This window comes from Nylanderia fulva, unplaced genomic scaffold (genome assembly GCF_048542155.1).
Source record: "Nylanderia fulva isolate GAGA-0341 unplaced genomic scaffold, ASM4854215v1 Scaffold34, whole genome shotgun sequence".
NCBI classification, from domain to species: Eukaryota; Metazoa; Arthropoda; class Insecta; order Hymenoptera; family Formicidae; genus Nylanderia; species Nylanderia fulva.
The window spans coordinates 1,119,293-1,146,191 of record NW_028190411.1 but is presented as its reverse complement, the minus strand read 5'-3'; the positions used below and the strand labels follow the sequence as shown (position 1 = coordinate 1,146,191).

Below are 26,899 nucleotides of genomic sequence, written 5' to 3'. Positions count from 1 at the left end.
CTCGGGTAGTGAACGGCCGGTCACTTTTTTTCGCGAAGCAAACAAGAAATTAAAATAAAATTTGTGCAAATCTTTTTCATTTCTCGTTAATAGCGTTTCTTTTATCCCGTGTTTCTTATTCTAGAATCAAATTTGACGTTATAATATAATTTATTTGTAAATGGTTATTAAAATTACAGAGAATAATTTTATTTTATTTATGACGTCTGAATATATTTAAATATATTTAAATGCAGCAGAAAGTCTGCGCTTAAGTATCAGAATTTTTTAATGTACGATCCAAGTGTTGCGTCAGAATTGATGTGTTTTAGCGGTACTACGACAGAAATAGCGCGACATTCTTTTTTGGGTCTAATTTCTAAATAATTCCCACGAGTTAGTAATTTATACTGTCATAGAGTTTTGACGATTGTGCCAAATTATAGGGTATCAACAACTACCGTTAAATGCGATGTTTACAACAAATTCGTTCCGCCATTTAGTCGCTACTTAAATGACTCGATCAAACTCGAATATCGTGATCTTTATCAATGGTAATTTTACACGTCGAGGGATACCTGTGTATCCGAACGATTTTAACTATATATATATATGGCAGATATTTTTTGTAAGCGAGTAAACACGTTACGTCATTATTACGAGAAAGTTATGACATCGGTATAAAAGTTTGACGTAGTTTCATCGATCGCGGTTTTCCCCCAAGGTCCTGTCAGCTGAGGTCCAAGGTCCTGACAGCGCGAGAGTAAGGTGCAATGACATGTTGCAAGCATATCGAGAGAGAAGATCGGGAAAAGAGAAGAAACGATCTCGTCGCGCAGCGGTGGACGAGGGAGAAAGTGTAACCGATCCCGCGAGAGTTCGAAATCGAAAGTAATTTCCTCGGTCTCGCTCTTTCTCTACCTCCTTTCTCCTTTCTACGGGAGCCCACGATCATTCTTTCTCCCTGACCGAGATTCAGGTCAAGTTCACTGTCTGTGCTCGACAGTCTGTCTCTTTCTCTCTTTCTCATTTCACTTTCTCGTCGTCACTCTGCTCTGGGCCCGTCTCTCTCTCTCTTTTTCTCTCTCACGCTCTCTCCTTTATGGCACATCAGCTTGATCTCCGCGCTCTCTCTCTTATGCAAGAGAGCGTTACACCATCGACGGCAAATTCATTCGTGACTGCCTCTTTCGAGTTATTATGTCAGTGTCAATGGCACCGATCTCTCGGTGAGACCACGACGTGGTACCAGTTTCGTCGTGCGAGCGCAGTTCGCTGAACCGAATATTTCCCTCTCTTCCTGGTCCGATGAGCCAAGGTGAACCAAAGTGGATATATCGGTTCTCTGGTATCTCTCGCGAGCACCTCGCTCGATATGCTTTACGACTGCTCTCCTCCACTCGATGAACTTCTCTCCGTCGTAAATATGAACGATGCACAGTACGAATGTACGGATGGCCGGCGGGCAAAGAAGAGAGAACGGTATCGGCTGACTTCCTGGACATCTCGCGAAGGTTTATCGGCAACCGCTGACAATTAATAATCTGGTTGTTGGGAGAATTTTCGTGCGTTTCTTTTTTTCTTTTTTTTTTTTTTCTTTTCTTTTTTTCGAGAGAGGGAACGCGCGGAATCGAGATCCTGCAAGCGATATAATCAAATGAATATTGTGTACGAAAGAGCACCTCGGTATATAAAGTATGAGAATACCTTTCCTTAAACAGAGAAGGACGCGATGGTATCTCCACGTGCCGTTAGAATAATTTATAGCTTATTAATGTGTCAGTCTTAATCTATATGTAATAGATGGACCACCGATTCGCAATTAGATAGTTGCGAGTTGTAAAACATTTTATTATATATACACGTTTTTTGATCAATCTCGATGAGATCATCTTTAAAACGAGCTTTTTTTTCTTCGCAGGACATGGCTCCGCGAGTCTACGGAATTTGCCGACCTTCAGGCGGTCGATTAATGAGCATGTGGAAAGAAGAGGACAATCTATATGGGCTAATGTCATTTCGTGCGACACATTCGATGACGCCGGTGAATGAAGGTAAGAGTCCACAGTTTCGTAAGATTGTTTTCTCAGAACGACCGAAGACCCAACTTTCGATTCGTCAGATTTCGATAGTGAGTCAGCGAATCGAATTCCCAATGACAATGCGTTCAAAAATCCCCGGACAAGCTTTAACATGATTCTATAATCTTGGCAAACTTGATTTCGACGTAACTAGCAAATTTTATTTAATTCTTTCGCGACGTTTCGACCATTTGGTTCAAGTGAAAATCCCATCAATTAAACTGAGATTAACGCAACATCACACCGATCTCATTTAAAACTAATAATTCAAAGTTAAAAGAGGAACACGTCCCATCGCTATGATGTTTCGTCAACGAAACATTTGATGGAATTTTCACTTGATAAGGACCACAACCAAATAATCGAAACGTCGCGAAAGAATTAAATAAAATTTGCTAGTCACGTCGAAATCAAGTTTGCCAAGTTTATTTTCATCACTAGCGATCAATATTAATTTTGATCGATCTTATGATTCTATAATGTCTCTCGGTAATAATCGAACCAATCAGAGAGAAAAGGAAATTGTTTTCGCACGAAATTCTCCCACAAAAATGAATGATCATTTCGCGTTATTCGGATCTTATTTCGATCATCTCTCAGCGGACGTCGAGCGACAGATACGCTCGCGTCGACGCGCGTAGCGCGAATGCGCCAGGACGGGCGCAGCCCGCAGTTCCTGCGCTTATGCGCACTCGTATTCGCGCATCGCTGGTCCAGCGCGGCGGCTGCGACCGATCGGTGCTCCTCGACGTTCGCTGACGATGACACCCGGCGCGTCTAGGTTGCGACAAATCCATGCATAGGCACATCCGCGTGGAGTCGCGAGGATCCAGCGAGACGGAAAAGACACTCGGCGGGCGCAAAAAGGATATCCTTCCATTTCGCGCCGCTACCTTGGGATGTTACACGCGTTAGTCCTGCGGACGTGCCGTTGGTGGTCGAACATTGAGAAAAAGAGGGGACGAAAAAGAGAAAGATGAGAAGAGCGTGCGGAACGGGAGAAGAGAGGAGAAACGGAATACGATGTAGGGAAGGAGAGAGAGAGAGAGTTTGCGCGCGCGTAAGAGGGAACGAGAAGCGGAGAAAAAGAGAGGATGCTCCGGTGTGTAGCCTGCGGGTACACATCGCCTCGCGCTCTGCTCCCCCGCCAATCCGCTCGCACGGCGTGGGGCGAGTTTAAGGTAGGGAGCCGCACGACGGCGGTGGTGGCGGGTGGTGGTGTGCTCTGCCTGCGCTGTGGTGGCGGCGGCGGTGGCGGCGGCGGCGGTGGCGGTGGCGGCGGCGCGGCTGCCAAGGTATTTAAGGTACCGTGAACCGGCGGCGCACGAGTAGTTCACTTCTGTTCGGTGTGGTGTTGCGGTGATTTTGAGGGGCCAGCTAAAGAGAGCAAGAGAGGGAGAGAGAGAGAGAGAGAGAGAGAGTAAAGCGCTCGCACACGCTCGTCAGAGGGTGGCGAGAGAAAAGCTTTCCCGCTATTCCCTTCGAGAGACTATCGCGACTCCGGGGAGCAAACACGTATAATACGGTTCCATAACTGTACGGTAGACTCGCGGTGCCAAGTAACTAATCGTCGATCGTGCGTCGAGAGAGGACCACGTCGTCGCATCGAGCCGTCAGGGTCGTCCGCCGTCGACGACCGTGCTGGATAGGTAAGTGATCGTGAAGTATTTAGTTCGGGTCCGAGGGTGAACAAGTGACGGAAGCGGGTTGATCTCGCGCCACCTTCTTCGGTGACATCGAGTGATCAAGAGCAGTGATTCGGTTTTGCATGCGGTTGGATATAACGTTGCGTCTTGATCTCTGTCAGTCGCGTCGTCGTTGTCGTGGATTTTTATATGGACTGTGATGATGTGCGCCGTCAAGGGAACGTCCCGATTTCAAAGTGATCCGGAGATGTGAGAAAGGGGAGGATTTATTGAAATTTTGTACACGGAAATTTATACATTTCTCTTATCGTTTATCGAGAAGGATAATAGTGAAGTAATTTTTTCTCCGATGAATCGAGAAAGATTTTCTATACTCTGTGTTGCTGATTACAAGATTTCATTTGTGCGATTCGTTTGCTTTAAAGGATACCAAAAATTTTAACTTTGAGGAATACATTTTCTTTTCGAGAAGTTTACAGAAATTATATTTAGTTTGCGAGAAAAATTATATTAAAAGATACATCATTTTATTATCTTCGTCTGTTGTAAATGTAAAATTAAAATTGGCCATCAGTTCTCTATTGGATATCACTTACGATTATTTCATTAATATCAATTAAGAATGATCGAGCGTATTCGTATAAATTGATTCGCGTACGTCGCGGTTGATGAGTAAGAAAAGAGATTAAAGGTAATGATTATGGAATATTAATCTTTTCTCTCTCGCGCGAAGATGAACCGAGAGCTGAGTCTAAGAGGACTGGCCGATGATGCCTAAATAATTCAAAGCGACGTATTCTATAGGTATGCGTGTCGACTGGCTGTCGTGAAGGATAGTCAGACGAACACCTCGTACAATTAAGAGACAGTGTCTGAATACCGAGGCAAACACCGTCGATACGTGAATACCAAGAAGGCCTCCGTTCCAATCCAGAGGATACGCAGGATCCTGAAAATTCGCATATCCGGAAGATGATGTGATATGAAACGAAATATACTATACGAGAAATCCGAGATACATAATACAATAATTGATCAAATTTGTTTAAGATTTTTGACATTTTTTTAAACAAAACAAATAAGATTCTTGGGAAAATTTTTTCCAAAATCGGGAAACCTGTCTGCAATTCAGATCGAAAGGGTATATAAAATTTTTCTGAACGACGGCCGCGGGAAAAATTGAAAAAGAGGTCACGCGATCCTACATAATGAGTCACAGAAATATACTAGGTATATAGGAATAATGGACCGCGAGTCCCCTCATACGAGAGAGCGACACAGAGTATAACGGAGAGGAAAAATGTAAACTAGAGGGAATCTATGGAGGCTTTCTTTGTATATCGTAGTGAACTGCCCCGACGATGACAAAAAGAGAGATAGACGCGCGCGATGAATAAACGGGACATTCCTGCGGCGGATCGAATTCTTCTCCCAATCTCATGGAAACCATAGTGACGACGACGACGACGACGACGATCATCATCTGATCAAGTTCTGCATGACGCGGCGCCTCGTTCGAACACGTGCAACCGCTGTTACATTCGCGGTCGAACGTTGCTATTTTCTTGACGGACGATCTCGTCGAAGACGCGAGAGGCAATCTTGTTCATCCTCGCAAAAAGGAATTCCTTGCGAATCCGTCACGGTCGACGTGCGTCCGATAGCTCGACTTCGCGACTCGAGCGATCGACGGGCGTGATATATTAAATCGCCTTTCAGCGGAAAACGCGCGCGCGATGGTTTCCGATGAACAGTTAACTCTGCATATCGATCGTGATAAACGCGCTGCGATTCCTCGCAAAGATGCTGCATACTGATGATTCGCGCGGAGATGCTTGTTTAAGCGTCTTATCATTATCGCTACCGTAACGTTGAACCCGTCGTTTCTCTCTCTCTTTCTCACAATTTTAGAGTCTTTACTTAAACTTTTATTTTTATTTGAGACACACAATCGCTCATAATCTCTGTTTAACATTGACAATTAGAGAGGATAATAAAGATGCGAAAAGGTCTGACGTGCGTTAAATTTTTTTCATGAGAAAAGACGGATTCCGAGAAAGAGAGAGTTATGAATAAAGTAAAATACCGGAAAAAATACGCACGCCAACAATGTATTCATCATTGAACGTTAATTAGCAAGACCAACTTGTGTCTGCGGCGAAGCTCGCGCGCTTATTAGACAGAATGACGAAAATGAAATGTGGTAATAAAGTGTAAATAAGAAACGGCGGTAGAGAGACACGCAAGCTGAGAAAAGGGCAATAACCGGAAAGAGGGAATCCGAAGTTTGTGTCGGCCCAATGTAAATGTAAGAGGGAGCTCCTTAAGCCGCTAGATGATTATTTTGCGATCAACCCGGCCGGCGAGTTGCTGTGTCGCGCACTTCTTCAGTTACGACACATTCGCTATTTCCCTAATGCATTGGTACTGTTATCCGCATCTCCGCTGCATTTTATACTGCGTTTTGATTTGCTGGTGCATGTATTTTTTTTCTCCACGTATAGAGAGAAATCTTTCTCATGTTTCTAATATTTGATTATTTGCACACTTTTGATAGATGTCAATGTTTTCAATTTATTCATTTATTTACATTGATATTTTCCCCCTATTGCGTTTCATATTTATCAAATTATACACGCGTAATTGTTAAAAATTATCTCTATACGACAAGGCGCGATTTCGAAACCCGATATGAATCGAGCTGGGGATAACATATGCATACGAATATTCTTTCATCGATCGGATAAAAATAAATTAACCAAGTAAAATTAATCGCCCGAAATATCAAAGCGGCGATGTAGTTTATCGTTAAATGGCCCGTGAAACGTATGTATTCTCGTCAGACCCGTTTTAGGCCCTCGGTTGACCGAGCGCTCGAATCGCACGGATATTCGCAAAACGGTAAAAACGAACGAGACGAACCATGCGCGTATGTGTGTGTGTGTGTTTGTCGAACGAGACAGAGTGTAGGGTATTCGTCACGAGCACACACACGCTACAATAAGTTTCAAAAGGACGAGGCGCGTGTCGGACCGTCGCCGGACTTTGAATGGCGACGCTTCGCGTGGCTCTCAAAGCGATCGATCGATGTTGAGCCGATAATCTTTCCGATATAGAGCTTTACGGATAAAAAAAAAGAGCCAAGGTAGACGCTCCGACGGCCGTCGGCCTCCGGTTATAAAAGGACAGCGCGTTGGACAAACAACGTGCATATAAAAATATTGCCTTGCATATCCGTCGCACTTCATCATGTTCTTGTTGCGAAATAAACTGACAGATTCGATCGAACACGTCGGATTCTTCGTTCGCGTACGACAAGAGATCCGATTCGGTCTTTGCCGAATTTAGCGATGGATAGATATTTAGTTTGGCAAGTTGACCCGCAGTACGTTGACCCGAAATGTTCTGAAATGAAACTTGATAAGACGAAATAGGAATGTACGAAAATACTTGGATATTTGAATTGAGTAAAGTGCATTCTGCCGGCGCGGATGAATAAATCAAGCCTGACGTGTTCGGCCGTCGAATATGAATATGAATGATAAATTATCGGCTTTCTTTGTCTGTTGTTGGTCGACGAGTTGCTCCAGACACGCAAGAATTTGAATCTCGTCATGTATGAGAGCCTCTTGCTCATATCGATTATCGCGACTGCGAAAATTTGCGGAGGAGAAACTTCTCTCATCATTGAATATATTGTCACGTGAAACGTTCGCGTTTAATTATTTTTTTCGACGCTCTTATCGACCACTTTCGTCTCGTCACTTGATTTCGTTCGTCGAAAGGACCCCTCGATGTCCGAGCGGCTCGTCCCGATTGAAATATACCGCGAATGTGCCTGTCCAGTCGAGTGGTTTTTATTCCGCGCGCGTTGGACCGTTCCCCGATATCGAATGCGGTTTATGAGTGCCGTCCGGTAACCATAGTCGTGTACTCGATAAAAATCGGCTACTCGGCCTCCGCGAGATCGGAGGGAATTTCAATGCGCGCACGAATCGTCCCCACGCTACCTAGTCTCACGTATGGTGCACGACCGCACGAACGGTTTTCAGAACGCTAATCGATGGACATAGGCGCGGTTCCGTTTTCCCGTTCGTTCAATGCTATCGGAGCACTTTTTTGCGTTTCACAAGAACTGGCGCGCAGTCTCGATTAATATAGAATTAACGCTAAGCTTAATAAAGTGGATAGGAGATTATATCTTGATGAAATGTATCAGGAAACCGATGAACATTTTTATGCAACAAATGAGAAATTGTATTTGCTCTTAGAAATTAATTTGCGATACGCTAATAATTGCGATAAAATAATCCGGAGAAAAGGTATGTAAATATATTTCGCACAATCGAATTTGATTAGTCAGTCGACAGTTGAAATATTTGAGAGACGGCTCTACCGCGGGGCGTAGACGAAAACAAAGGTACTCCAGTTTACGTTGTGGTTTAGTGAACCTGCACCGTTGGCCTAGTTTCGCTAATAATGTAGGAATACCTGATGGCCGGTGCGTTGGTCGGCCGTCAGAATTGTCACCGGGAACCGGTCGGTGACCTGTCTGTCTCTTTTCTTTGGCGACACGTGGCCTCTCTGTTCTGTCTTGTGTATTCTCTCTTTCTCTTTATGAATCAACGGGACAAGTCGTCGCGACTTACCGGCGATTTATCCGCCAAATAATTCGTAACGTCGACCCGGTTGCGATAAATTATAGGTGACAACTCGGCAACTGTATTCTTACCATCGAGGAGTACTTGTTGACTTGAATTCCACGTAATATCGTGAGACATTAGAAGATCGTAATATCAGTTTCCTAGCTCGAGTCGCCGCTGGTGTGTCCGTCCATATCGCTCTCTCACGAATGGAAGAGGAGGAGCGGCTAATGTCTGCCCGATATCGAGAATTAATCTCCATTGGTAATCGAGTTCTTGTGTGTAACGGTAAATTTTCCGTCCCAACGATCAGCCGCGCTCTCAGTTCGTTACCGTCGTGCGGTTAGTAATTAGCCGGCTAATTCGCCCGCGTGGCACGATCGTATTATCGCTAACATTCGATAACGCTATATATATATTATATATATGTTCCGCGCGATTATTCGGAAGGTGAAAAATTACGCGAAAAGAAAACAGAGATTCCAAAATAGAGCGTGACCGTGACGCACGGGAAATCCCGTGTGGTCCTCCACCTACCAGCAACTTCCTACGATTGTTGTCGGAATATTCGCACGATTATCCTTTGCGCGGCAATCGGAGAGAGAGATAAAGATATTCCAGACTCTAATCGAAAATGATGTAACGCGTCACGTTCTATTTTCTTCCCTAACGATTCGTAAATTGAAAATGTGTGAGATTTTTTTTCTTCTCAGATTGAATATTTTATATAGTCGCGTCTTTCTCGATATTTTCGTCGAATTAAAAAATGATTTCTTTCCTCCTGTCATTTGTCGTTAACAAAGTTTATTAGAACCATCTGTCTTCGACGAAGAACGTCGGCGAGTGTCGGCGACACTTTTCCTCATACTTATACTTCCTGCGTCGATTGCCCGTAAAAGAAAAAAGGGGTAAAAAAACCAACAAACTGTCGCTTAACGAGCGCAATCGTTAATCGTCCGCCGCGGTGGTACACAGGCGAAAATCGCTCGACCGTGAAGAATGAACTCTGGAAGTCACGGCGTCCGTACTCTCGATCCATCTATTCCAGTGTGCAAGAGCCACGACCGTCGCTGCGCGTGACGGCCATTTCGAGATTAATAACGTCGAACCAACTTCTCTCGTTCTCCCTTTCTCGTTTTTCCTCGCGAGAGGAGTCTCTACGGTTTCTTCGGAGCCGCTCGCTGGTTTCGCCGACTCCTTCGCCGCCGTGACGAACGCCACGGAAGAGAAAAAGGAGAAAAAAAATAAGGATGAGGAAAAGGGGGCAAGGATGAGAAAGAGAAGAACGCGAAAAGGAGGAGAGAGGGAACAGCAGGAGGAAACGCCGGCCTAGTGGAACACGGTTTTACCTTGATGAAGACCATTTACGGAGCCTTGTAATAAGATAGTAACAGACTGCGGCTCCTCCTCGGTCGTTCTATCTTGTATGAAGGGTAGCAATGCGCGTTCGTCTTCCTCTCTCGTTCGTTTCCCTTCGTTTCCTCCTCATCCGCCGCGCATTCGCTCGTTTTATTTTATTTCGTTTCGTCTCGCTGCATTTTCTATAGCTTTTCCATATCATAGATCGCGTCCAGTTGACAGCGATGGAACGCGCAATATTGATTTTCGAGAGAAAGGACCTTGTCCCCGAAATGTTAAGCCATCTCGATTCTTCATACTTACGATAAAGACATCAATGTAACCTGTTCATTTTCAATTGCAGGCACGCACTCACTAATCATATAGGTATATATCTCACAGAGAAATGATCCCCCATTATAATTGAGGATCATTGAGAAATGTAGCCAGCGATTGCTCGATCTTCCGAGCAATCATCATACGATTGCGATTTCCACAATGACCCATCATCCGGGATATCCCTTCAGCGATGATAAACATCGAGTACATTTTTAAATCAAGAACTCGATACCGTGATTCTTTTCTAGCTTTAATATCGACAACGCTCGCTAGGATAAAAACTGATCTAAATTATCAAATAAAATCACTTTGCATCGTGGGTCGTCGACAAGACGCAATTCGCGGCCAGAAGAGATCGTATATCTCACGTCTACACCAAGTAAGACAAACTCTGCTGCCAACTGCTGCACCGGGTGGTGGTTGTTGCTCTTCGTGGTCCCTGCATCCGGCTTACCATCGTTACATTATTTCCTGTGCCTACCCTCCCTTTTCCCTCGGACTAGACGATAATCTTTACTGCCGTTTCCCTTGCGACCTCTCCATTGTACTATTTATATATAGGGAAGCGAAGGTGTCCCTCCATAGTCGGGCACAGGTCACAACGATGTTTTATCGTATAGCTCGAGTACGAGCCAAACATGGTCGTCAAGCTCTTCTACTTCATCGATCCTTTGACACTTGAGGCTGCATTTGTAGCTGAATCTTGTACGAAAGCTTGATTCGCGAAGAGAATTTTATTTCTGAATTTTTATATTTTAATTGAAAAAAAATCGCTTGTGCTAATTTCATCTTGGAGCAAAACTATGAAAGAACGATATGAAATAACATTTTGAGGCTAAATTAAATTTCTAATTAAATAATGATATATATATATATATATATTGTAGAGATATAAAAATCGCGATACCTTCACCCGACTCTCTTCCAAGAAGTTTGAGACTCTTCCAGCAATCGTTCGTTCTACACTTCCTCGTTCTGGTTTCCCAGTCGGGACGTTATGTCGCGATCTGGAATCCCCATACAAGAAATCAGTATCGTGACTCGCTAAGGTCATCGAGCGTGTTACTTCGGTAAAGCCCAGACAGCGCACAGGTGTCTCCCTTTGCCAGGGAACAGAATCACCGTTTCTTTAAACTCCTGCCCTCGCGTCCGTCATTATGGTTCCTTCACCTCGATGTTACGCGGAAATCTGACCGTCGTGGTTACCCTTCGTCGGATTTTCCGAATCACTCACCGTAACAATAATACGCGATCACAAATCAATGCGACTTACAATGTTACTTGTTGCTAATCGTTTCCCTCTCTCTTTGAATCGACCGTTCGCGATCTCGGAGAGAGACAGAAGGAGGACGCGGAATGCTTCCACTATATATGCGACTAAAGTCCGAAAAAACTTTCCCATGGCGCATTGGCGTGTTTGCCCAATACCGATTCCTCGCTAAGTGGCGTGGCACCCCTCGGACTTGTTAAAGGATCTCGCTTTTCCGGCTTCGCGTCGCGTCGCGTCGTGCCACGCCGCACCCAAAGCAAACTCGACTGTGTTTCAGGGATTCCGTGTAAACGCAAGGCAAACAGCGCCAGCGATGAGACACCGGCTTCGAGAGTTTCCCGATGTGTACACATCGAGGGATGAAGGAAAGACTTCTGCTCCCACGCGCGAGCGATTCCGATGGGGGGACACGCTCTGTTATGACTGCCATTATTATTGTAATTACTCCAGGGACTTGTGTACACGCGATGGATGCACCAGGGGTATTTGCATGAGATTCCGCGCTTCTGCTGGGCGTAACCTGCGCGCCGAGATGGGCTGTGTTTAAAGGAGGGTAGAGAGCCCCGGATAGAGGAATGCTCTCGCGAGGTATGCGTTTTGAAAAGAATATCGGCGACGCGCGGTAATCGAGAGAGATTTTCAAATCTCCTTGGGAATATTAATTACGAGCGCCGGATAGACCGATAGGCGAGACGCAGGAGATTAAAACCGAAGAAATCCTATATATGAATTCTCTCGCATCAAGAAAATTATCATGCTAATAAGGCACGTCCGGTTCGTGCGAATCGCTTCTTTGCTATCTTCTCGAGAATTATGAATTTTTACGCGGTTCACGGGATATCTCTCTACGTCTCGCATCGTCGAGACGTCATTGACGTTCGCTGATAATTATCGTACTGAATACGAAGGAAGGGAAATACGTATACGTTGACGTTACTCAGGCTCGTTATATTTGGCAATTATTTGTCTCGCATATAGTATCTCTCAGGGAGCTATTATACGTATATATACGCGACCGACAGTTTCCGCACATTCGAGCGCGTCGGCAAATATTTGCGATTACTTACTCACGATCGTTCCTCGATATTTCTCATCCTCAAATCCTCCCACTATATACTTCGTCGAGATTCGAGGAGACGTTAAGATAGAAGTCTCGAGAGTGCCGTGAGGTAATTCACTGTACGTGGAATCGACATTTTGAAATCGTCGGAAGGCTATATATACGCTTAGGCTACTATCCGATTGTATAAACAATCGTGTGCTGCGTTCGTCATTCCGCGGAGATTCTATAATGTCGCGATCAAAGTAACATATCCGGGAAAAATTTTATTTCATCTAACGTAACGTATTATATAAGCCATAAGCTGACATAAGTATGGAGTGCGCTTTAGAGCGAAATTTCTCTCTTCCTGAAAAATATACATATATATATATATATATATTTTTTTTTTTTTATTATATTGCGTATGCTAATCTAGAGGAATGACGACGGCAAATTCCGTCGACGGCGGTGCTAGACAATCTGTTTACACATATATTCTCTAACGTGTCTCACTTCTCTCTTTATCCGAGACAATTATCGGAGCAAATCGCGAGATCGCGGTCTACGGACCTGCCACTTGTCTCGGAACACTTCTCATTTGAGGAGGTGCGAAATGACGCCTAACCACAGAGAGGCTAACGTCACGCGATGGATTGATGGTAGCGTTGGGCGATGAAAGCTCGTATAGTAGAGCGGTGTTGAGAGTCCAGAGAGTATCGAACGGCGGCGGCATCCTCTGCCTCGATACTGCCAAAGGACGGGGAATGTCGGTACCGCTAGTTTGCATAATAATTAATCACCGGTGCTCCTCATAACGGGCGATTTCCGCCGCTTCTTGAGATTGTGGCTAAGGCAACCAATAATATCGCGGCGGTGGTGGATAGCGGACGAACCGGCTTTTAGCGAAAACGCGAACAACGATGGAAGGAAGAAAGAGAGAGAGAGGCTGCATCGGCTAGGCGCGGGAATAATCGAGTATTAATCTGCATATCCCCGTTCGATTCGAGGATGATCCTTCCATCATCTTTCGGAGGAAATTGGAGAACGATTAACATGGGGAACGCGGAAAGATAGCATCTCGCGGCAATTTACTTCTCTTTATTTCAGTCGAGTGTATTCAAACATGCTATGGGATATCTATCTCGGAGAGAAATGAGAATGGGAACGAGGAGTATCAATTTGCTTCCAAATGTGCCGTAGGCTCGAAATGTCTGTTATATTAACGCAATTCATTGAGTTACCACGCCTTCGGCCGGTGTCAGATTCACCCGGAGCCATTGTTCCTCTCTTTCTCTCTCTTTCTCTCTCTATATATATATATCTCCCGCTTTAGGAGCGAAATTTTTCATAGCTACACTCGCCGCATAATATATCACTCGTTTTATCGGTATCGAGATGACGTTCGAGCGTAAAGCAGAATACACGGGATTAATTGAATTTCATTCCGCTGCGGGGTTAACAGGATATACCGGAGTTTTTTTTCCCTTTCGCCGACGATATTACATACACGTTTGATTAAACGGCCGCGATTACGTTCCTAGGATAATTAAGTGGATACCGTTGTTGAACGTTCGGAATCTCAGATCGACGATATTGTTCCAGGGCTAATTACGACGGCTTGCTTTACATATTCATCGACGCGATGAGCGCGTACTCGTTGAAATTTTACCCACGATCGAGCGACTCTGCAAAAGAATCATCGCGACGACACTGATGATTAAGCCAACCGTGCAATGGGGGATGGTATCTTCGAAGATGCGCGCGCGCGCAAAAAAAAAAAAGGAAAGAAATTCTAATCGATTTTCATCGCGTCGGAATTTTCGACTCCATTAAATCGCGCGCCTCTTTCCAAGAATCTATCAACTCATTGGTCCATCCCGCCGGTCATTATCGCGAGAGCATCATCCTGAGAGAGAGAGCGAGAGAGAAAATTATGCGCCTCGTAGACGAGGGCTTCTCTCGGCGCTCGTTGAGGGAGGGATGCGCCCGTAATTGATGGGCTTTAATGGGCTGAAGATTATAACGTACCGTGTTTTAATTACCGTGATCTTGGCGTGTCTTCCTGTTATTACGCGGCCTGATGCGAAACTGGCGCGATCGAGAGTCCGCGCCCTAAACTTTGTGATTACTCTCGCGACACGGTCTCTCTCTCTCTCTCTCTCTCTGATCCTGCCAATAAATGTGACGGCGACACCATTCCGATCGTCCCCCGATGACGATCCTCGATTAACAATTACTCCACGCGTGGTATATAATAATTTACCATCGGCGCGCATCAGCTTTCAATCTCGCATAAACTTCTTGCGCGGTAATCCACCGGTTAATGTACTCCTCATCGACGTAATTGCCTCACCGGAACGAAAGTACGGGACTAATAACTCCCATGTTCTTAGACGATTTATCGACTCATTTTGTTGATACATTGTGTACAACGGCGAAAGATTTGAAGACTTTTCTTTTTTGTCTAATTATACTTTTATAGTTTTAATCGCGACGAGACGGCGATTCTTTTTTCTCGCAAGATTGATCTTGGTAGATCTTCGACGAAAGGCGAAATAAAAAATGAAGAATGCACCGCGTGTAATATCTTAAACGCCGTGTAACTACATTCACGGAAACAATACTTAGCAACGGGGCACACGCGCAATGAAAATGCTCGCGCAAGAATGGGCGCTACGTGCCGGACAAAACAGCCACTTATGGATTATCCGTGAAGAAGTCGTTGCATTCCCGAGGCCTTCCTCGTGTTTACACGAGCGTGGCATTTCTCGCTGGAGACTTGCCGCTTGTTCCGTGGGGTTTGCTCTCAAAGGGCCCGTTCGTGAGGCCAATGGCGCGACGAACAGGAAAAGACTATCAACGTGGAAAAGGAAGCAGCAACGTCGTAAAATCATTTGTCAACAGTCGAAAAAAAATAAAAGATAGGATATCACAGCCCTTGGAAGTTTTATGTCAGTTTTAATATCACAGGATAATGTATACATAAATGTGCGCTTCATAAATGAAGAAAAATTGAAATCCGACTTAAATAAGCCACCAGAGGGATATACGCCATGAAATGAAAAGTTTTGAAATAAGCGAGGGGTTTAAATACCGCGGAAGGGGATAGATAAAACGAGAGAGAGAGAGAGAGAGGAACGGAAGCTGCTTAGCCTCGTGTAAATTTTTTTCAGAATAAGGAGGAAACGAAGAACGGTGTAAGTGCGTACCTAGGTTTCTCGTAGCAACTAAGAAACTTGAAAGCATGACGGGCGGGCGAGTAAGATGAGATTACACCTTCATTAGCTTTTTTTTCCTCGATACACATCGGAGATATACGCAGGAGCTTGGACGGACGCAAAGAATTGCAAGTAACTTGCAGTCGAGTTATGCGCGCGGTAATAATGTCTAGTTAATTGCATGGTGGCTCATTGCGTACCTTACATTAGCGAGTGTAAATATAAATGCAATAGTCCAAGAGGGACGTTTGAAAGAGAGCATATGCTCGGAGCTCGCACGTTCAGAAACGAACGATGCATATATTTAACATATTTTACCAAGATTAGTAGCTATTAGTGAAATTTTACGATCGAGAGCAAAACGTCTCATTCTCTCGTACTCATCTTACCAAATTATTATTTATTTCGCAGAGTAAAAATCTATAAATATGTATAAACATTTATTGTTAACAAAAACTAGTTTCTATAATTATTTCAGAAAAGTTGGGAATATGTCGAGATATATATATATATATATATATATATATATATATATATATATATATAATTGTAACATTATTTCGATACTAATGTGTATATTTATTTGCTACGTGTTTAGGTGGCAAAAAAAGGGATGAGTAAAAGAGAAGGAGAAAAAACGAGGAAGATGCGTATCTCGTGAAGTTGTGGGCGAGGTAGAGATACATCGTTCTATGAGGTATTACGATATCGATGAAACGAGCGTATCTTGCGGTAATGCGCGTTATTACGTGCTGTCGAGCGAACTAGCAATCGATAGAACGACCGATCGATCGACAGAGGGGACGTTTCAATCGGATGGTAGTAGACAGTATCGCGGTTGGTTCTCTCGAGTCTCTCGTAACACACGATTGAACGGTTGGTATAATCGAAAATTGGAATAAGAGTGCGAGTTCGTTAAAAATGCAGGATTAATTTTTAATGAATGGGGATTATTTTTAAATCCCAGATATTTCGACGCAAACGAGAAGTATTCAACTCGTTTTTCTCGTTTTTGGGAGGAATTATTTTACAGGAATAAATAGCGAGAATTTTTTTTAATATCTCTCCCATGCAAAACTTTATACGAATTAATTCAATCAAGTCTACAGATATATTTTATAACGCGATGATGACTGGAGCAAAGATTTGGAAACCAGAAAGATCCGCGAAACTAAAATAAAAAAATCGCACGTGAAATTCTGAAAAATTAGCAGCGGATAAGGCGCGATACGAAAGGAGCCTAAATACGGCCGAGAAGAGGGTTGCGTCCGTCAATCCTCCGCGAGGAGGAACACGAGGAGTCCGGGTGGTTTATCCTGGTGCGGCGCGTAATTCTAGCCCAGGTAGGTCTATAAATAGAGGCCGTGTACGTGTTGCTGACCTGTTGCTCGAGAGCACCCTCGTGTGAACGTCGAGGCCCTGAGTAATCGAACCCCGTTGTTCCAAGAGTACCTCTTCTCTCTCTCTCTCTCTCTCTCTGGTGCCGCCGCCTCACGTTCCTCTCGTTCGTGCCCAAAAGCACTCGCTACGCCGAGAGTCGAGCCGAGACGCGCGCCTCGGGAGAGGTCATTAAGCGTAATGAATACCCGATGGTCTCTTGCCTCGCAATATAATCGCCTTGGGGTAACTCCAAACACGGGCGTTCCGTGCACCGAACATTCTCCCGATAATGATCGCAGCCTCGTCGCGAATTTCAACGATATGCGTATACGTAATCGTCGAGGACCTTGTTGGATGGAAAACGCGTATTCGATTCTCGCTGACAATTGCGTAACAAACTCTTTCGCCAGGTTCAGTTTACCTGGCACGCGGAAGTCGCCTCTTCGGGGGACCAAACTCGGTGTGCGATCATACCGTAGAGAGACAAAGAAAGAAGGAGAAAGAGAGAGAGAGAGAAGAGTATATACAACACAGACGTATCCGCTAATTGTCATAATTAACCGTGGAAGAGTTCTCAGGATTAAGCGGAACGGAGGTCGGAAATACTTGTAATGATAGCGAGGTCATGGAACTTTATCGTTCCACGTTTCGCGATCCGGAGTCATTTGCCATCAACAAGAGTACAATAATCGCCTCTTCGATCATGTGATTCCTTCGACCTCGTTTGCACCCCGTGAGCTAAAAACGCCGCGTCTTCGCGAACAACTCGAGAGCTCTATAACGCGCTCTTCGGCTTCTTCTTCGGCTCGTTTGTCGAGAGATTCGTCGCGACAGATATCACGCGGATTCGTCCTGCGCGAATTCTTCCTTCTTAACTTCCTTCGTTTCTTTCTCTTTCTCTCTCGGCATTCACAGCGCCTTTCCTATTAACGGAACTGAAATTACGACTGTTGCATCGTGTCCCGCTAAGGACCAGAGATCATCGTACAGTACCGGCAACAAAGTAAAGACCGTGTCTCTCACGATTTTCTTTGTACGCGGCTATGTAATTTTATACTCGTTCAAAGATTCCTCGTTTATTCCCTCGGCACAACGATTTTATCGATAGTTGTCTACCTCTTTCGCATTAATCAAGCCTTATTTCTACGTCTCGAGGTACTAGATTAGATTACTATTAGATTAGGAAAATCGCTCGTTTCTCTTCTTCGTTCAATTCTCACGTCGTAATAATCAGCAAACAATCTTTTGTCGATAATTTGAATATTAAATATGTTGAAATAACTATCAATTTTCCGCTTCAGAAATTTCTAATGTCAAATTAAATAGACATAGACGCGTATACGTATATATGTGTTTGCTTCTATGCTCTCTCAAGGACACGGAGGCATTATTAATGCACGCTGGACCGACATACTGTTATGCCAATAAAGCGGTCGAGATGGACCAGCACTCGCGCTGTCAATTATCAGGTTTTTAGTCGTCGAAACTCGCGTAGTCCTCAAAGAAGATGAAGCAGCACGTCGGCGGCTCGAGCATCGGATATCCCTTTTACAAGAGGCGGACAGGTCCGTTATTCATCCCCCTCTCCTTTGACTCGTACGATACCTACGCGAACCAAGTACCGGAAGTACGCGCTTTCAGTCGCCGGCCATTTGTTGTCATAAATTGTTAAGCGTGCCATTACTCGCGCGCGCGGGACATCATAAATAAAACAATATATATATATATATATATATATATATATATGTTGCAGTTGTACAAATCAATTTCAGAATACCACGAACCCGGAGAGTTTCGACACTCTCTCGCGCGCGAGATTAAACATACGGTTCCCTATAAATTGATATGTCACGCGATCGCGCGATCAGTTCTCGTACCATAAACTACACGCACGCATGCACGCATACCAATGGGGTATTATCGAACCGCGGATTTGCATAATGCGTAACGCTTGATGAAATTAGCTGCACGTGGCGACGACGATGGTAAAACGTCACAATATCGCTCTGTATGCAGATCCGAGCCGATTCAGAACGATTCCGCGAAAAGTCGGTCGATCCGACCAGATCCAATCTGATTAGCGAACGACTTGGAGTAAACCGGGACACGGCATCCACGACGCGAACTTCGCCCACGGTCCCCTTTTAGCGGTCGCTCGCGCTAGTATAAGTCTGTTCTCAGGTGAAGGTAATCATATTCCGCGTTCCACGGTAATGGTAAACGAACGCAGCCTCTGGGCTGTAACGGAACCTCTGCCACCAGCCTGCAACCCCGGCCTCTGTGTCGGGCCCCGTGGGTGCATCTATAGCTCGAGAGAGCTGCGCCTTTCCGTACCCTCTCCCGTAAATATACAAGCCAAACTCCTATGTTGCCGCAATTATCGCACGACCGGCTGTTATCTCTCCGGCGAGCGAGATAGCTCTCTCTATCTCTCTCTCTTCCTTCTTCTCCGAGACGATCGTTATCGTTACCTATCTCTCGTTCCTAAGCGCGGACAAGGCGGACTAGCCTCTGAACTTGACCTAACCCCGTGACACCGGCCACGAACAACGCGAATACTAATAACAATTAATTTGCCGCTATCCACAATTCAATGAATGGTGTCCGCTATTGGCGGCGCTGGAAACCGCACGCGAAAAGGTATATCCCGTTGCGGTTGCAGGAGCTCGATAGCGATCCTTACTGTTATTATGTCGACGAGAGATGGTTACCTCAGCGTGAACGCGAGCCAGGATGTAATACGTTCGCGCGTTAACCACTCGCAGGATAATCACGACGCATTAATTAGTGGATTAATTAGAGCGGAGGCGTTCGCCTTACTTCGCCGTGACGTTGAACGCGCGGCTCGCTCTCGCTGTTGTTGCCGAGAGCGTGTTACTCGTCCATTCCGAGTTTCGTCCGACCAACATCATTTATTGTGATGAGCGTGAAAGTAAAATTGAGCGTGTCTCTTTCTCTCTCTCTCTCTCCTCGTTTTGAATCCGGCCGATTCGTGTCCTGTCAAAATTCTTTCTATACGATATTTTTGCGTCAACGTTGAATCAAGAAACTTTGAATAATATTAATAAAAAATCAGATACGAAGAGGATCAATAATATGAGCTAGGTGCAACAAAATTATTTTTTAGCATATCGATTAATAAAAAAATTCACGTACCTTGATTCGAAACGTTGAAAATAATTAAAGAAGAATTTAAAGCTAATATCTGCGTCTGACTCTTATTATCCTTTTCTCATCTGATTTTATATTTATATTATATCAAAGTCTTCAATTTAATAAATTTTATAAAAGAGAGCTCCCCAAATAAAATCGATCAACGAGATCTAATACTGACGCTTGAAAGAATCTGTGCGATAGAAAAGAATCGAGATTTGTGTTTGGAGATTCAGAGCATGAAATATTACTTTCAGACGCCGCGATCCGACGAATCGGAAAATACCTCTCTCTCTCTCTCTATTTCCAGCAATCTCTCATTATTTAACCGTCGTAAAATATAATTGATTAATCCGAGAGGGAGAGCGAGCGTCCCGTTACGAGCGCGGGCGCTCGATGAGCCACTCGAGTTAAAAGGAGAGTCCGGGAGAGTCGACGATTATATTGATTACATACACACATATGTAAGCACCAGCACGATCGATGATCGCGCGCGCGTGCTGCAACCGGAAGATGTCACATCGCCGGGGCAATTACGGCCGGATCGAACGTAAATTTATCGGCGCGACAAACTCCGCGACGATGCACTCGGATGCGCTTTATAAAGGCGATGCACCCCGAGACACGGTGGCCGTGTCGAGAGCGCAAGTGGAATTAGTCTCGGTTCGACGGACGCGCCTACTGCTGGTACTCCTGGAGAGGAGCAAGATGGAAAGTAATGCACCTGGCGACTAAGGAGGATAAATTGACGCGAATGCCGATCGTGCCGATGGAATGAGACGGAGAGAGAGAGAGACAAAGGAGACGAACGCGGAACGGAATGGAGCCGGGCCACATTGTCAGACCGATATTTCCATTCATAACGCGTCGCCGCACGGGTGTGTCGTTTCTGGGTTGCGAACGCGACCCGTGTGTCACGCACGTACCGAACGTGATACGAGAGCGATGCAACTCTATCGGGAGCTACTGGAATTGGCGCGGACGAAAATTAATTGCTCGTTAAAATGAGCGCTAAAATATTATATTTAAATTTCTCCAACAGACTTTACGTATTAAAATTCCTCGTCTGAATAGACACATCTGAGTTAGAAATTCAGAATGCATTCTTAATATTTTTCGAGTACCTAGCTTTAAAGCTGCGCATACCTGTATAGAAGTAAGGAAATATTATAGCGCACGTAGATCGTAGCGGTGGAAGCGCACAAGCAATGGGAAATAAAAATCTAGACCATGCAAATTTAGACGTTACGAGCGAGTCCTGTTTTACAACCGCGAATAAAAGAAGTTACAGCTTCACGACGCAGCGTGCATTTCACTCGGAAGGTTCGCGGAAGGAATCCACAAGAGAGCGAGCGCGACTCGGAGCATTTTGCACAGTGCTCGGGCGATTTGAGACTGCGAGTACTTTGAGAGCTAAAGATGTTTAAAAGCATGATGCGTGCCCGTATCGACGGTATGCGCCCATTCACCGAATTCCCTCGTTCAATGGACCGTATATATACCGTGAATACGCAGTGACGTAAGAATCCCCGTTGCCGGGTTCATATTGGCACGTCTAGTCTCTCTCTCTCTCTCGCGTCGAGAAATATCTCGCGGATTTATCCATTGGCGCGAGATTCATTACGATCGGTCGGAAGGTAATTTACAACGCGGCTAGCATGAAACGAACGTTAACGAGTGAGCGCGAGTTTAGGTGTCGCGACTCTTTTACATCGCTTCTTCTTCTTCTTCTCTTCACCTTCACCTTCTCCGGATTACAATGAGCTGCCGGTAGATGTGTTGCAGCAGGGGGTAGAGGTGCGGAGGGGAAATATACACGTAGAGGAAAAGATGAAGTCGACAGGTAGAAGAGAAACTACCTATGCGCGCGCGTGCGCTTCTCTCTTTTATCTCTCGGTACCGCTTTGTATTAGGCCGCTGTCGTGCGGCTGGTATGCGCCGCCGGCTTCGCCAAAGTTTTCTTCCTGTGTGCGCGCGGGAAATTCTTCTTATTTTTCTCCCTTCCTCATCTATCGTAGCGTTTACCGGCGAAGTCAAGAGACTCCGGCTGGCTTCTCCGAGTAATCTCTTTCGGTCAAGAACCCTGCAGATACGATCTTCTCTCCGTGCAATGTAACGATGCAACGCCGGTGCTGCGCGCTCGATTTTATGGCGCGCTCTCGCTGGAAAATTAAAACTTTTCTTACGAATCTTTCCTTCTTTTTCGCGCGTACCTCTTCTAGCTCCCTTATCAAGCGAGAGGGCATCGCGCCGAGACCCAGCAACCACGGCAACCGGACACGCACTCACGGAGGTGGTTGAGCACACAACAGCGCCGGTCTCTCGTGCAAATACGCGTGCTCATTCCCACGCACCCACGCCTCTCTCGTAGCCGGTTCGCGCTTCAGGTAGACGGACGAATCGCATTTAGCCTCCCGCCGCGACGTCGCAAGTGTTTTCTCGCGTCGCGAACCCGCGGCGTCTTGACTCTGACATCGTGATATATTGTACACCTTAGGGGATTCTACCCCGACATCGATTAACTGTCGCTAGATATCAACCGCTTAACTCTTTATTTATTTATTTTTTTTTTTTGGATATAGCGACTATATAAGACAGCGATATGCACAATTTAATTAATACGTATTCACGAATGTGTCAAAGTGTTGAAGATACATCTGGTTCGATTTGTCAAGTCAAGACGATAATTATGTGGCAAAATATGTCGCGCGACGAGATGGATAAGCCGGGTCGCGATAGAGTAGATAAGCGTATGTACAATGGTTCATTGAACTTAGACGTATATAAATAACGTGAAAAAATGCGCAAAGCCGTCTGAGTAGGTTTAACCTCGAGCTCTTTAGTAATCCGGAACGATTGCATTTGTCACATAATGCAGAGGAGATGACTGATACCAGATGCCATTCGTGTTTACGTTTCGAGATTAATTTAATATTCACTTGTTGATGATAATAAACGGACGATTTGATCTTCCTCCGTTTGAATAAAATTCCTGAGAATCGGCTGGTATTTTGATTACTATGTACGAAGCAACGTGCGAGAGACCTGGAGACTTGCAGTTTATATTTATACGAATAACACAAATTAACGAAAGTATTATTTACGTGTTTTAGGGTACGGAAGAAGAGTGCCGACATGTCGGCGTTGAGCGCCGCGCTTTGTAGACGCGGGATAATCCTCTGGCTGGCCGCCGTCCTACTGCTGGCATCACGATCCACGCATTCTGGTAAGTTTTTGCAGAAATACCTCGGTACGCTTCTATCTCCCTTTCTTTCGTCTGGCTCCGACGCCTCGGACACGCTTGAGCCGCCGTACAAAACGTGAGTCATTTATTTGATAGAAAGACCGTGAACGCGCGGACTCCCACGAAAGAGGAAATGGGAGGCACAGGCGGGAAAGAAATATTTTCGCTCGTCCAAAGACGCGATCGGATTATTTCTGCTTCGTGGAAGGCGGATTACGATCCGGATACATTCCTCAATCCGTAAATGCGGCAAAGTATGTTCGATTCGTATAAAAAAAATAAAAAAGAAATCGCTTTTGTTTCCATCTATATTGTGTTTACTCTCTTCCACCAGAGAAGGTCTACAAGAAGTCGGATATCGCGGTAATGGAGAGTAAAGAGAGTAAAAGTAATCTCGATGAAGAAGATGGGATTAGCCTCTCGCAACTCGGAGATGTTTTGTCGATAGAAATTTATGATAGAGTCTAGTTTTTCGAACGACGTTAAAAAAAAAAAAGAAAGAAAGAGCGATTCTATCACGTTTCTTCGGACGATAGATAGAGAGTCAAGTGCCGCGTCATTTCTCGAGATTACAAAAGATATGCGAGAGAAGCCTAAATCGAGCGTGAATGTGTACGCCGTGCGTTGAAATTAATTTCTGAAAATCCGAGAGAAAGAGAGACGAACAGCACACTTCCGCGATCGCTCTTTCTTCGTATTCTCCCTGGTGTGACTAACGCGGATAGTCGGCCGGCCAATGTTTGAATGAGCGAGCCACGTTCTGTCAGGCCGTCGAACCTATCCGCGTGCGCCTCCCTTCTTCTCCGGCGACCGAGAGAGAGCATTACCTCATAATGCTCACCTCTGGCACCGGCTGTGTCGGGGCCCAAGGTGCTTTCCCATGGACCTGGCACACCATATTCGTTCTTCGGTCATTCTCAGGTCGCCTTCGGGCGGTCGGTCGCGTCTCCTTCCTATCCGTGAGACCTCGTTCCGCGAAGTATCGCTTCTTCCCTTTACGTCAAGCAGGTTTCGAACGGTATAACGCCTGGATACTCCTCTATAGATCGGGTCCTATAGCTACCGATATATCGGAGCAAGGCGAGCCGAGTTGGAAACGGGCTCTTTAAATTGTCGTGTCATGAATTATTTCCAGGGTGGATAGAAAAACGGCGATAGCGCGAGATTATGCCGACCGCAAATTCGTAAAACGTATAACTTCGATGCATCGAAAAGAAGGAAAAAAAGTGGATTCATCGCTCTGGTAATTCGTTATTCGAGAAAGTAATCTCTTGCGGTCGAGGGAAAAGGGTACGCAAAGAAGTCGAATCTATTTCGCGCCAAGCGCGCTCACGACGATCAATCGATCGATCGATCGATAGGTAGAGGGAAGCATTCTCGGAAATACACGATACGAACACGCGCAAAAACGTTGCATCGTCAATGAAGGCTTATTGAGGATGCGTCAGTTTTGCTTCTCCCCTTCATCAATCGGCCGTCGGTGCTTCAACGAAGAGCAGCAGGTGTGGTTAAACGGACGGGATCGATTGAATTCCGCGACTCACTCGGCGTGTTTTCTCCTTCTCTCTCGATCTGTGATTTTTTTTTCTTCTCCTTTTTTTCACCCTTGGAATAGCCAGGCGATTCTGCGACTCTTTCTCTCGCGCGCGCACTCGTATCTTTTTTTTCCTCTTTATTTTTCCTATTTGTTTCTCGAGCTTTTCTCGAGCAGACAGCAAGGACGATCGAGATCAACGCCTTCGATCGCTGGCGATCCATCAGACGGCGGACAAGTTTACTGGATTATGTATCTTCCTTGTGACAGCGAGCATTTACGCGAAGACGTTCGCATTCAAAGGAAATCAGAAACATCGCCGACTTCGAACTAGGTAACAGGTTTTCATCGAGGAGAAAAAAATTTATCCTTTTGTAACTTCTCGGATCTGTCGTTTCTTAGATTATCGGAATCCACTTGACGGGCATCAGATTGCATTACGGTGAAAAATTATGAGCGACGATCGACCCTTGCAATTTCTCGTGCCCATCAAATTGTTACGTGTTTACGCGAGATCTTTATTATGCGTGACAAGAAATGGACGGCAGCTGGCAAAAATAAAAAGTATCATCGATAATTACTTCAGTAAGATTATTAAGATAATTACATCCTCTCGCGAGAGTTTGTCTAATTCCTACGGCCATCTCTCCTTATTTACAATTAAAAAAAAAAAAACGCGGCAGAGAGATCTTCCGGATACGAGTCGGAGAAGTAAATTTCGGAATTCGAAGTCGGAGGGAAAAAAAAGGATGCGTCTCGACACACAGCCGTCCGTTCGCATAGCGGTTCCTCTGCAACTGCGCGATGCTGTGTGAATTCTGGTCAAACTTGTAAAGCCTCGAGGTGTAGTCAATCTCGGCGTGCCCACGTCGGGATGTCACTGACCGCGTACCTCACCGTTCACCACTTACGGTCCACGTACGGGGTCGCACCTGACCCCCGAGGCGTTCCATATTTATGCCTAATGCTTGGCAAAGTGTCGTTATCGTCAAGCATCATCAGACTCTCTCTCTCTCTTGCGGCGAACCCGTCGCGGAAGAGAATCCAGACAGCGCAACCAGAGAGTGCATAAAAATGCATGCGCCGGGAGATATATGTTACGTGGGATCGCGTACAGTTACGCGTTTATTAAGCGCACTCGAATATTCGTGTACAAGACGCGATTGTGCAAGCCGATCAACAAGTATGTGCATGCAAATGAGTTTTAGACGGTTAAAAAAAGGTTACGAATCCAGTCTATCGATTAAACCGTATGAATCTGTCCTTAGAGTCCTTGCATTCGGGAGCGAAGCTGAACACAACGAGGTTTCGATCTAACGCGTTTTTAATCGAGAGCGCGAATACATTTCAGACGAGGAAGAGCTCTCGGGCGAGATAAGAGGGTATAGAAAGGATCTGTTGTAACCGGTACGTCGTAAGAGGACTCCACTCCTTCGTCTCTGTTCTCTCTCTCTCTCTCTGTGTACCTTCTTGACTACTTACCGAGGTGGCGAGGTCAGCGGCGGTCATCCGACGAAGGATCTAACGGAACGCGTGGGTGCAACGTCAGCGAGCGGATTAAATCAGTCGCGTTGATCCATTTCGGAAAATTGGGAGGGATTGTTCCCTCGTGCAGCGGCGGTTTAGGGATCTCTTTCTATCTCTCGAGTCCCTTATCGGAAACGAGCACTTTCTTTCGTCCGGGAATTATTCTCATTACCGGACCTAAGCCGGCGCACACCAAGACTACTCGCGTCTCGTAATATAGGAAGTGGCAATGAACTGGTTCCCGCGCGATTGGGAGGATATAATTTATGATTGTCCTCGAAGGGGACCGGCACGCTAGAGAAACACGGAGGCGCGTATTACGCCAGAAACCGGTCGACCAGGTTTCCACGGCGTTACATTCTCGATCGCCGTGACATTGGCATTAACGGTCGCGTCCGATACACAAACAAAACTCTTCCGTAATCTCGGAATTCGCTTCGATAAAATTATACGTAACATTTCTCGCGTGACCGCGAAAGAAGGTGTTTCCGCTTATTCGGAGAGT

The 26,899-nt window shown here is 45.3% G+C and overlaps 1 protein-coding gene across 2 annotated transcripts in view; it reads left to right on the top strand.

Annotated features, from left to right (window-relative positions):
• LOC114937463 (uncharacterized) overlaps positions 1–26,899 on the top strand; it is a 157,869-nt gene that overhangs the window by 114,810 nt on the left and 16,160 nt on the right. The window contains exons 3-4 of one of the 2 annotated variants that reach the window (XM_085485074.1): positions 1,901–2,033; positions 23,203–23,315. In XM_085485074.1, the coding sequence (XP_085341200.1) occupies positions 23,225–23,315 (91 nt within the window). In that variant the 5' untranslated portion in view covers positions 1,901–2,033; positions 23,203–23,224. Of the gene's footprint in view, positions 1–1,900; positions 2,034–3,369; positions 3,710–23,202; positions 23,316–26,899 lie in introns of those variants that run through there. The other variant, XM_029310911.2, reaches the window with a different exon arrangement.